Raw genomic sequence first — 11882 nt, 5'->3', positions numbered from 1 at the left:
GGAATCTCCCAGAAAAACAACACGAACAAGGAAGTTTGGTCCAGACAATAAACACACACAGCGGGTCTGTCACCTTCTCTACTTGTAGCACACCACAGCCGAGAAAAATAATAATGAACACACTACATGCGGCGGGGCGACGGTTCGTCTTCTGCACAAGACGCCTCAAAGGGACTTTCTCTCTCTCAAAATAAATAAATAAATACAAAAAAATAAACAACTGCGGCGCGACATTCATCACAGCAGGGAGAAGGGGGCAAACTATACGGAGAGAACGACAGCGCACTTGTAAAAAAGATGTGATTTTTAATAATAATAATAAAAAAAAATAAAAAAATACACACATTCGGTCTCAAACGAGACACATCAGTGTGTTACTTTTAACAGACCATTTATTGAAAATATTCTATAGTCAGTTATGGATGTCATTTTTGGTTACTTTTAGCACCGAATGTATTTAATCAGAAAACAGTAACAAAGGGTTAAACTCTGTAGCATAAGTTAGCGTGCTTTTTTTTAACATCACTTTTTAGAGTATATAATGAAACGCAAAGCAACCAGGCATCAGGTCTCAATTTACTACCATATAACTATTGTAATCATAGTAAATTATACGATCTCATTTTAACAGCCTATAAGGCATTTCGCCCTACGCTCCAACTCCACCACATTCACTTCCAGCTTCCGCAACTTCAAATGCTTCGACCGTGTAAAACAGCTCGCAACCCGGGCAGGTTTGGCAGTTCGGTGCAGTTCAGCTTAGTTCAGCTTTTTCCTCTCCAAGGCAAAACGGTGGAGGTTCGCTGACGTCACGTCGTTCTGCGCAGGAGCAGAAAAGGATTATTCCACCAAACTTCCTATGGGGAAATCGACCCCTCTGTGCAATACGATGGAATGTACAGAGTTCTATAAACAGAAGAGGAGCAGTAAAGTCAACAGAGTCAGGATGGGGTTTTGTGAAATTTTATGGTCTCTGTTTAAAGGAGGCAGAATACATTACATACAAAAATACACTTTGAAATAACTTTTACCCTACCAAAAAAAAAAAAAACTAAACAAAAAAAAAATAAAATAACAGGACAACTAACTACTATATAATACATATACAGTAGTTTCCCTAAAGCAAATTCAACAAGAAGTCTGTCTCAAAACTGAATGGTGTAAATGATGTTCTGAAGAAAACTCCAACTGCAACGCCTGTGATATAAAAATTACATGGTACAAATAAGCAAATATAAATAAAAGGTTAAGGAACCCCAAAATGAATATTAAGCCTCTTTTTGAAATAATACATATTGATGCTTCTCTGTACAACAGGGGCAAAACAGTAGTTTATGGAAAAAAACAAATGGGAAATTCAACATGTCATTTTTGCGCTCAATGAAATTCAGATGCTGCCAAAGAAACCTCCATGGGAGGCGCAGGGGTGAAGCCCTAAAGTCAGGGAATAATTCTGTCATTCACACACATGCACGCATACACACTAAATTCACTCTGAGGCCATTCAGCAAAGCAATAAACCATTTCAGCAAAACAAGACTACTCATGACCTGCTCAGTAATCCTCGCCCTACTAACCATACCCAACAGCAGCCCTCTCACTTTGATGCTGGAAGGATAAATACATCTGTAATGGATGACTGGGTTGATATCAGTAAAGGGGTCCTAGTTATGACAATGCAGGCCCATTCGCACCCCCCCCCCCTCCAATCCTCCTCAAACCCCCATCAGAACATATACAGTGATAACAAAAGACCGTGAGTGAGGAGGAAGACTGACAAAAACAATGGGGATTCTTTTTTACAAGAACAAACAAGACTTTTTTTTTTTTTTTTACCTTTTTTTGTTAGTAAAAACTACATTAGAATGGTATAGAAAGACTAACAATGGATTTTAAAGACATTATATACAAACTACACCTACTGTACAAGTTACGCTTCAAAACACTCTCAGATAGGTGTTTACTCAGCAAGCATTGACACATTAAGGCGGTATTTAAAAAAAAAAAAAATTCAAGAGTCTAATACTTTACAATTGTAACATTTACAAGTCATCTGGAAGATCAGATGCACACTATAGGCAGCGAGAGCACTCTCTCTGGCCACATTGGTCTGGCTCTGTGCAGACAGCTGTGTGAAAGAGGGCAAACTCAAAGAGAAACAAAAACCTGGAGTGGCTGCCACACTCAACATTACCTGTGGAGAGTTCACTGCTATCGGTTAAGAGTGAGTCTGATTGAGTTCTTAATGACTCGCAAGTTGTTTGTGGGAATGGGAGAGGAGGCATCTGGCAGCTCCTTACTGGGCAGTCTCTGAAAAAGAAAAAAAAAACCCACAAACTACACGTCACAAAATATCACGTTTAATCAGTGTCCTTAATAATGACATCCTGAATATACTAAATACCTGTGTCCTTGATGTATCAATAGTTGGAATAGGCATAGGTTGTGTCACTGCAAGGCCCTCCTGTTTAAAACAGGTGATTTCACAGTCAGTTGATTGTAAAGGTAGGCAACATATTTCATCATACTGTAATAAATAATAACATGCAGTACATCAAGAACTGACCAACTGCATCTTTCTTTGGGGGAAAAAAAAAACAAACAAACAAAAAAAAAACAATTAGGCTTGTGTTTAATCGAATTACGTGTAGTTCCTTTGCAGTAGACTGCCTTTAAGACAAGCATATATACATTTATCACCGAATATGTTAAGTGGATAAAGTAAAATATAGTTGCAATCTAGACTAACTGCATGCACCTGTGGACTAAACTCACCACTGCAGGGCCATCTCCTTGATCCTGTCCATTACTAGATGGTGGGTAGGGTTCTTTAAATGCAGAATCATCTGAGAACATCTGGAGTAAAAACATAAGAACTATGAGATTCTTAAAGAGAAGTACCTCAGTTAAGCACAATGGAAAACTGCATAAACTGTTACTTTTAAATTACTTAAAGCATGTGTCCAACAAAAGCTAATCTAACAGGAAAACATTCAGCACTCTTCATGACATTAAATATATACTGAGTGAATGCATTTTTGATCATTTAGAGAAGACAACTTTAAAATACAGAACAGACCACAGATGTAAGACATATTGCATTAAATATCTTTTTCATGGTGATTATTTCAAACAACTGTAAATGTATGGAGACACTGAGTTTACCTGCTCGGTGTCCTTGAGTTTCTTGGGTGGTTCCTCCAATGAGGGTGAATGGGGTCTCTTAGGGGCAGCTCCATTAAGGCCATTGGGCAGGTCAGATGGGCTGGCATTTGGCGAGCTCATATGCGGAATGACATTTCGGCCCACCACAGTGGGAATAGTGCTGCCTACAGGGGGTGCAGTGGACTTGGCCATTACTGCAGCTAAAGGTTAAGAGCCGAGAAAGAAAAAAGACACAGACAGACCCAGATCAAACATTGATACATCATTATATTTGTGCAAACAAGCCACAATAAACTCAGCATGAGCCAAGTTAACAAACAAATAAACACAGGAGCATGCAAACACTCACTTGCTCCAATGACTGGTATGGACATTCCCAGCTCATTTTCAGAAGGAGAGGGCTCAGAGACTGGGGAGCATTCCACATACAGTGGGGCCGGAGGTTTGGGAGGGGTAATACTGATCAAAGAATCACAAAACAATTTGATTTAAAAAAAAAAAAAAAAAAAAAAAAAAAAAAAAGCAAGACACAAGAATATTCAGAATAGCATTGTCAGTTTAACTCAATCCAAACATTCCTAGTATGATTTTGCAGCTACCTGTCGCCAGGGGTGGATGCTGATTTGCATGCTTTACTGACTGGGGTGGGTGAGCTGAAAGGGGTGCCTGTATCTGTATCTCTGGAACTATCAAGCTGACTGCCATCCAGTGAACAGCGTTTTGACCCCCCACTGTTAGAACTGCGGTTCAGGTCTCCTAGGCTCTGATAAGATGGCAAAATTAGAATTTCATGTCAGTTGTGCAAAAGTACCCTGTCATCGTTTTAGTCAACATTTCCATTTTAAGAGCTGTCTAAACCTTCTTCTTGCCCCTGTGCACCATTTCAGCAGGCAGGTACTGGTGTAGCTGCTTCTTCTTTACGTGTGTGGCTTCAATGGTCATCCCATCCTTCAACATGTTAATGTTGCTGGCCTGCCTGTAGACTGCCCCCCGCCCCCCAAAAATAAATAAATAAAGTTCCTTTAGGCAAATCTTCAGGACACTTTAAATTCTATGACCACACTTATCTAAATAAAGTTAATTTGTACATGAAAACATTAGCACAAATGAAGAAAGTAATTTACCGGTGTCTGTAAAGGACTGGATGTCATAGGTTAGGTCAATGTTCACACAATCAGCATTCTCCAATTTCTTGAAGTTGATTCCAATAAACCACATTGACACAAACTCATTCCTGTAAAAACAAGTTTAAAGTAAATGCCACTGAAGGGAAACCAGCAAAAGATTATTCCAACAGATATACTGTATCAAGGATGACATAAGGTATGACATAAGACATAAGCCCACGACTTGGTTAACATTTCAAATGCTTTGACGTGCATTCTGCACAAGTGAACTTGTGCTGTGCAAACCCAATGATGAAGTGTTAAGTGCACTCCAGTTCTACGGTGAAATCAAAATACCTACTCGCTGCGGCTCTCCTTTGACCATGGGAAAGACTGTGGGTTTACGTGTGCAAGAGTGATGTATTCATTGCGCTCCAAATTGCCGACCAGAACTCTGATCTTAGACTCTACCAGACCAACCCTAAGAAGAGAAGACAGAGGCATCAAAGGTCTGTGGTGCTACTTGCATGGGGACAGCCCCCGCTTGATGTGTGAAGTTCAATAACAACAATTTGCAGGTTTTCTATGCAAAAGCAGTAATAAGTGCTTTTTGCTTACCATTCCAAGTGATTCTCCTCAGTGGATGCACTGGCAGTGAGCACAATATAATGCCTGTAACAAACATACAAACAAGCCAACTGCTGAAGCCTTGATACACAGTAACACAGTACAGCAGAACTGCAATAAGCAGTCACTTACTTGTACTTCTGGAAAAAGTTTGGCGGTTCAAACAACTTGGACCAGTCAGCTTTACCCTGAAGGATTTCATCTGTAACTGTAAGGCCTGAAGGAGGAGGAGGAGGAGGAGGAGGAGGAGGAGGAGGAGAAGTCTAAACATTGGCAAATACAAGTATGTGCATGTGAGTAAATAATTTTATGCAGAGTGTTATTCCTTAACACACACACCATATTTGAATTCCTCGCTCATGATAGTGCGCGTAGAGGTGGAAACATTGTAGGTGGAATTCTGTTGGGGGTATGCAGGTGTGATAATCGGCATCAAATGGTATCTGTCTGAAGGGTTTACCTAGGGGCACAACCATAAATAACGACAGATAGAAAAATGATTGGTTACAAACACTGGGCCTTATATTTTGGGTGCAAGTACGGGAATATGCTCACCCGAGGATCCCAGACTGGCAGATTCAAATTGCTGTCTTCAGGCTGTTTTAAAAGCACAGGGTTTGGCCACTCCCTGCAGTACACACAAAATAAAAATTGTGTTTAAAAACATTTGTTTAAATACTTGAGATTTGTATAGATTTAACCACAGTAAGCTAAGGACCTCACCATTTGGAAAAGACAAGAAAGAACTTGTGCACAAGGGTGGCAGCCACAGCATTTGGGTAAAGCTGACAGGTTCTAGCTACCAGCATGGCCCAGGACACACCACCAAGGAAACCGAGCATGTTGGAGTAGATTCCACGGCCTATAGGAAGCATTTCAAAATAATGAAAACCAAAATGTACTCTGGTCTAAGAATGTCTTTCACTGATTTATGATAGAATGTTTTTAGAATTATGGCAGCATATGGTAGAATCATTACAATAACTAACTACCTGTATTTATAGTGATATTTTCCATCTATAAATGCTATGCGAATATGAACTTATCTTCTCTGAGATACATCAGTGTCCCTATATCAATCACCAAAAGCTGCACTTACAAGGCTCAACTTCTCATTCAGACATCATGTAGTTTATTTACAGAACATAAACAGTAATATTACTCCCAAGTTTAATGAGTACAGGCCAGTATCCAAGCACAGAAACTCTGAAGCTGTACTCTGCAGCCCCCTAGTGGACCTTTAGGATATTGTTGGAGGACCAAAAAAAAAAAAAAAAAAAAAAAACCCTCAAGACTGCACTCGTCAGAAGTGACCATGTGTCTCCAAAGCCCAAAAAAATAGCTTTTAAAAAAATAATATAAAGAGTGTAAAGTGGTAAAATAATAGCACATCCAAATCACTGGTCTAAAGGCATTACAACTGGGCAGATGAAAAAAGTGTAGAATTCAATGGTCTATAGCAAACTGCTACATCCAAGAGTACAGCTGTAGAATGCACCCTCAAAAGAAGATGGCTATACTTTGCCTTCACCAAATTTATGTGCAGTGTTGTTCAAAGCTGTTCAGTCAGGTAACAATTTCTGTGCCACAGAGTGAAATAGGACATGCTTTTTCAAACTTCAGACTGTTCATGTTGAGTTCAAGCGTTTTATTAAATAAATAAATAAAATAAAATAAATTAAAAAAAAAAAAAAAAAAAAAAACCCACACCACACAGAACCATGAAATTACCAAAAGTAGCTTTAGGACTTCAATTTAACTTACGCTTAGCCCACAGTTTGATCGCCCTCAAGGTAAGTCTGAAGTTCTCTTTATCAGGAACCAAGTACAGGATCTCATCAGTAACACGGCAACCTGTACAAATCACCATTTGAGAGTTAGGGTGAGACATAACAGTACATGTAAGACTGACTAACTAGGTGCAGAAATTAAACAGCAACAATATATTAAAACACATCAAGGAGAAACTCAGGAACTTACCATTTAAACTGCGAATACATCTTATGTCTAGGTTTCTAAGCAGAGAGTCTCCTCTAAGGTCCAGGTTATCAGGGATGGACGGCAGAGCAAGTCTTGCAAAAAGAAGATCAATCTGTGGACAAACAGGTTGAGATTGAAAATACCTCTAAAGTAAAGGGTCATTCTGTCGTAGGGATAACAATTAGAAACTCTGGGTCCAAGTTGATTATGTCTATGGCAAAGAAGAGAGTCACTTTAAAAAAAAAAAAAAAAAAAATCCCAACACCCTCTTGCATTCAGTGATTAACAAAAATGTAACAAAGCCTATATGTTTTGTCCTGTGTACATTTGGTGAGGTTGCCAGCCTTATGAGATTAATTCAATGTGCAGCAGCACTAGCTTGCATGCAGCAATCGCCTTGTTCAGCTCCTTTATTCTGGAAGATCTGGTGACGTTCTGAAGAAAAATGCATGTATAGCAAAATGTATCGGCTTTGAAATGTTTTTGTTTACTATAAGGTGCAAACACACAAACCACATTAGACATGGATTCCTTAATATGGTCATGACAACACTGTCAGAAATCTATTATAAAATTTAAAAAGAGCTGCTTTACCTCAATCCCATCAAACTTGAATTTGATTACTGGTACAAAGGCATCTTCCACAGCCTAAAAAAGAAGCATTGTGACACCTGAAATGACAGACCTGTATACAATTTTGTAACAGAGCAGCACATGAAGAAACATGGAGTACTCACTCGTAGGTCCCTGATCTCATCATGCTGCTTCAGTTTTTCAAAGAAAGATGAGAAAAAGTCACTCCTCTCAACATGACGAGGTGCCACACAAAGAGCATCTATATCAGCACCTGCACCAGAACAGAAGTTTGATGTCTGAGGCACTTTCTTCCTTCTAGTTAAACGTCATAAATGAGATGCATATATTTGAATTCTAAGGTTATCTTGGGTCTAGCTGATCAACATAATCAAGAATACCTTTTGTGTGCACTCCCAGTCTGTAAGACCCAAAGGTAAAGATTTTGCCTCCAACATTCACTACAGCTGAAGGTGGCAGATTCTGTAACAGATGATGTTTGTTTATGACTGCTTATTGCCCATAAAAAGGCAAATGAAAAGGAAGAAATTCATAAGCAGGTTTACCTTTGTTTCACTGATTTCTGCAATCCACTCTTTAACAAATGAATTAAGTTTTCCAAGAACTGCAAGTCTGACAATAAAACAACAACAAAAAAAACTTTAGCTTAGTTTTCACCATGACAAACAGCTCACAAAACTTTGTCTCTGCCACACACAAATCCTATCACAGAAAATCTCATAAGTGTCACATTGCAAACAAGAAAGACACCAATAAAACACATTAGACAGCTGCAAGTCTAAATTTCCTCCACTTAAGCAGTGTAGTCACAATTATACGCAGTTCTCAACATTAGCAACATTAACAGCAAAGGCACTTGGCAAAATCGACAGAACCCAAAGGTGCATGTGATACTAACTACAGGCCAGTATGCAGAATTCGTTTAAGAGCCGATTCAGAGGTGAACAAAGCAAGCAGAAGTTGAGTATGAGTTAGTATATATACACAGAGCTAAACATTAATCAAAACATGCACTCAGCATTAGAATCTTCAGGGCCCACTTGTAGCTTAATAAGCTTCTTTCACAGCCCTCACCTGTGATTGAGTTCATCTTCATCCTCAAACACTCCAAAAGGTTTCATGGCCTCTATGAGCTTCTGAGTGTACAGGAGGTCTATCTCCCTGGGAAAGGCCAGGCTGATCGAGGACGTGATGCCATAGTGTTTCTGAGGCTGCTGCCCACTAAGCATATTAGTACTGGCTCTGGTGATCAGAACAATGAAGAACAGTTAAGCACACATCTTTCCCTCTCATCAACCACAATTTACCACACCATTCAGCGTTAAGATCACAACTCTGAGGACCTAAACTGAGAAAAGGACTGTAGTATGAGGTCATACATAAAGCTTTATCTCCACTATCAAGAATAACTGAAAAAGACTTAAGCTAATCTGTTGTTTTCACACTTTAAATGATGAAGAATGCCATATTATCTAACAAAACTGAATTCTGCGTGAATTCTGCAGACAAAGTAAGTCAATTTCTTTTGTGCCAACAGACCGATCAAAAGCTTGTGCATACACTATATGTCCAACAGTCCAACTGCTCTGCCAATAAAATCAAGGGTACCTACAGGGATTTTATCTAGATCTTGGCACACTGCTGTTAAGATCTGAATACAACCAGCCGCAAGAGCATTAGTGAGGTATTCAATTGTGTTCCATCTCCCAAGAGAAGTGGTTCTCAAACTGGTAATCGATGCTGCCTACCTGTCCAGCTGATACTTAGTATTGAGCACGGTGACCTTAGCTCATGTCCAGCTGCTCTAGGGCGACTCATTCTATGAACAATGCTTTGCTGTAGAGATTATATAAGATACGTGTATATGCACACTTGTGTAAACAATCGGTACACATCTTAAAGCAACTGGCTTCACCTTTTGGGCATACAGTTTGTGTGGACTCTGATGAGAATGTAGACTATGAACTAGTAATCTATAGTCTCCAGTTGACAGTAACACACGTCGAGACGGGTGGCGTGTCACTTTTACTATAAGCTACTATAACCGAATAGACGACCTCAGACACCCAGCACACCGGCTCGGGCGAAGAAGACACGTAAAAAATGAGGGGTACTTATGTTACACTACACTGGATCTTCTATCAAAACACAGTAATCGAACATCACCATATTTATATTTGACATACAAGTTTGGTTAACGGAGTCATTAACTAACTAGCCAAGCTATTTGCCAGGGCCTTCGCTAGCTAAGCTAACTAACTTCCAACTGTTGAACTCTTAAAACATAGCCAACTCAAGCTAGTTAAGATCGCACGCTGCGAAACGATCAGCAGACTTTTCCAACAGCCGTAAATAAGATGTGACATATCTAAATTAAACACATAACCAGGACCCATCAGAAACTGCTAGGGTGTCGGCTGTTCTCTAGCTTGTATGCCACTACGTTTGCTAACTAAAGCTACAAAACAAAGCGCTTGAACTGCAGCTTTGCAAATCTCAGTTCCTTTATCCGACTCACTCCAACTTAGCGACCCGACTTGGAGGGGAAACAAAACAGAATTATTAGCCTAACCCCAAAGAAGACACTGCAAATCAGACCCACATTACACGCTGAGATTGTCTGTTTTTTTTTAAGCGCACGAAGGATTCGTGAAGCTGCAGGGAAATGTTTATGTAAAGTACAGTTTTGCTGGTTGTTGATCTTCCACCTGCTAGCAAGCTGTTAGCTGGCTAAACTAGCCTAGCGGCGACTATTGTGTTACCGTTACCCCGACAGAGCACAGCGAAAACAGAGCAGCCCGCGCACAAGTGCGCGTTACTTACGCTGACATTTCTCTCATGACCCTTCGTAGAAAAGACCCTCTATGTATAGATCGCAACAGTAGAAAAAATGAAGTCAGCCAGCAGCAGCCCCCCTCTTTCTCCTCCTCCCCTCTCTCCTTATAACAATAGCTTTACTCCAATATGGCGCCCACCGACCACCGTGTCCCGACACGCTTTGCGCCTAGACAGCGATGACGGTGTGTGTGTGTGTGTGTGTGTGTGTGTGTGTGTGTGTGTGTGTGTGTGTGTGTGTGTGTGTTTATTTACTTTATTCCAACTTATCCACGTTGCTACAATGAAAATCGAAGTGTACACGCGGTAATTCATACTGTATATGCCAGGAAGCCATAAATCACAATGATATTATACCACAAAAAATAAAAATAAATATAAACAAATCAAACCAAATGAATTAAATAATCAATTAACAAAAGTAAAAAGGTGCACGTAAAAATATACATTTATACATATATACACATGAAGCGTAGCTGGAATGATTAATACATTTGTAGTTTATTATTAATCTTATGTATTAATATTAATATTAATACATTTATAGTTATTATTTGTTGGTTGGTGTAGTGGTTAACACCTCTGCCTTCTGTGCTGTAGACTGGGGTTCAGTCCCCCACCAGGGAAACCACCCTACATTATACCAATAAGAGTCCCTAGGCAAGACTCCTAACACCACCTTCGCCCACCTGTGTAAAATGATCAAATTGTAAGTCGCTCTGGATAAGAGCGTCTGCCAAATGCAGTAAATGTAAATATTTTCTAAGCTTCATTCATAATTAAAATAGTCAAGATACTGTAACCAAGCTCACTCAAACTCTGTGTTGACAGCACAATTTCCAGAGCCCAACAGTACTAGAGCCTTGTTTCTTGCCTGTTTCTTGTCTTGTCTCTCTCATTTACCTGGTTGTTCTCTGACATGTAGCTGCTTTGATGTCATTCCTATGTTACAGATGTCCTTAACGAGACCCGAAAAAAATGCCACGGCCCTGTTTTTTTCCCTTATCTATATTTACAAGATCTGAAGGACATGCCAGGGCTCTGTTTCGTGTCTGGAAAAAATTAGGATTTAAAAACACGTTCCCAAACCAGAGTGTATGTTGTAACAGAAGTGAATGTTTTCAAAAATACTCAAAATGCCAACTTGCTAAATCTGCTTAGGAGAAAAAGTGTTGGATAATTTGCCACCGTAAGAGTGCACTTAAAAGACAAATGTAAAAATCTTGAAAGTTATTTTTAAAAGTGGAAAAAAAAAGATTTCAAATTTCAAAATTAAAATCAGGTTCAAATTCCTCTTTGAAAATCTTTTCAGCATTACATGCATGCTCAACAATGAACTGAACAGGAGACAGAAGAAAAAAATCTTGGATGAATAATCTCCAAAAACAAAACTAAAGTAGAGCAGATCATTAAAATCTTATTACAGCTGCAGGTTCTCTTTGCTTTTTCTCTGCTCCCAAACAAATATACTTCAATGTAAATGATACATCTGTCACACTAATCAGACTTTTATTTGTTATATTAAATTCAGCGCTGTTAATACATCTATGATTGGTCTTGAAATCATGCAAAAAT

At 39.3% G+C, this 11882-nt stretch overlaps 1 protein-coding gene across 3 annotated transcripts; it reads right to left on the bottom strand.

The window, feature by feature from the left end:
- Positions 1–564: 564 nt before the first annotated feature.
- papolg (poly(A) polymerase gamma) lies at positions 565–10448 on the bottom strand. 3 transcript variants are annotated; one of them, XM_017696505.2, is made up of 23 exons: positions 10296–10448; positions 8547–8714; positions 8018–8084; positions 7853–7934; positions 7616–7725; positions 7473–7526; positions 6879–6990; positions 6663–6752; positions 5622–5760; positions 5454–5526; positions 5238–5358; positions 5031–5115; positions 4890–4943; positions 4633–4752; positions 4290–4399; positions 4024–4148; positions 3765–3928; positions 3515–3624; positions 3166–3365; positions 2776–2856; positions 2405–2464; positions 2195–2310; positions 565–906 (listed from the first exon to the last, which is right to left on the bottom strand). In XM_017696505.2, exons 1-22 carry the CDS (start codon positions 10310–10312, stop codon positions 2212–2214), a joined length of 2241 nt encoding a protein of 746 aa, XP_017551994.1. In that variant the 5' UTR covers positions 10313–10448; the 3' UTR covers positions 565–906; positions 2195–2211. The 3 variants fall into 3 exon arrangements, with proteins under 3 accessions (XP_017551994.1, XP_017551993.1, XP_037394806.1); XM_017696504.2 differs by lacking the exon at positions 565–906 and having other exon boundaries at positions 948–2310; XM_037538909.1 differs by lacking the exons at positions 565–906; positions 2195–2310; positions 2405–2464; ... (2 more) ...; positions 3515–3624; positions 4024–4148 and having other exon boundaries at positions 3767–3928.
- Between the last annotated feature and the right edge of the window lie 1434 nt (positions 10449–11882).

This window comes from Pygocentrus nattereri, chromosome 5, assembly GCF_015220715.1.
Source record: "Pygocentrus nattereri isolate fPygNat1 chromosome 5, fPygNat1.pri, whole genome shotgun sequence".
Classification (NCBI taxonomy): domain Eukaryota; kingdom Metazoa; phylum Chordata; class Actinopteri; order Characiformes; family Serrasalmidae; genus Pygocentrus; species Pygocentrus nattereri.
This window is presented reverse-complemented; position numbering and strand designations above follow the sequence as displayed.

What these genes read in the sequence shown, in the direction of transcription:
- papolg (XM_017696505.2), bottom strand. An exon ending in ACTGGGAGTGCACACAAAAG is followed by an intron (nt 7,726 to 7,852) that starts GTATTCTTGATT and finishes GTTCTGGTGCAG; the next exon opens with GTGCTGATATAGATGCTCTT. An exon ending in TTGATACATCAAGGACACAG is followed by an intron (nt 2,311 to 2,404) that starts GTATTTAGTATA and finishes TTTCTTTTTCAG; the next exon opens with AGACTGCCCAGTAAGGAGCT.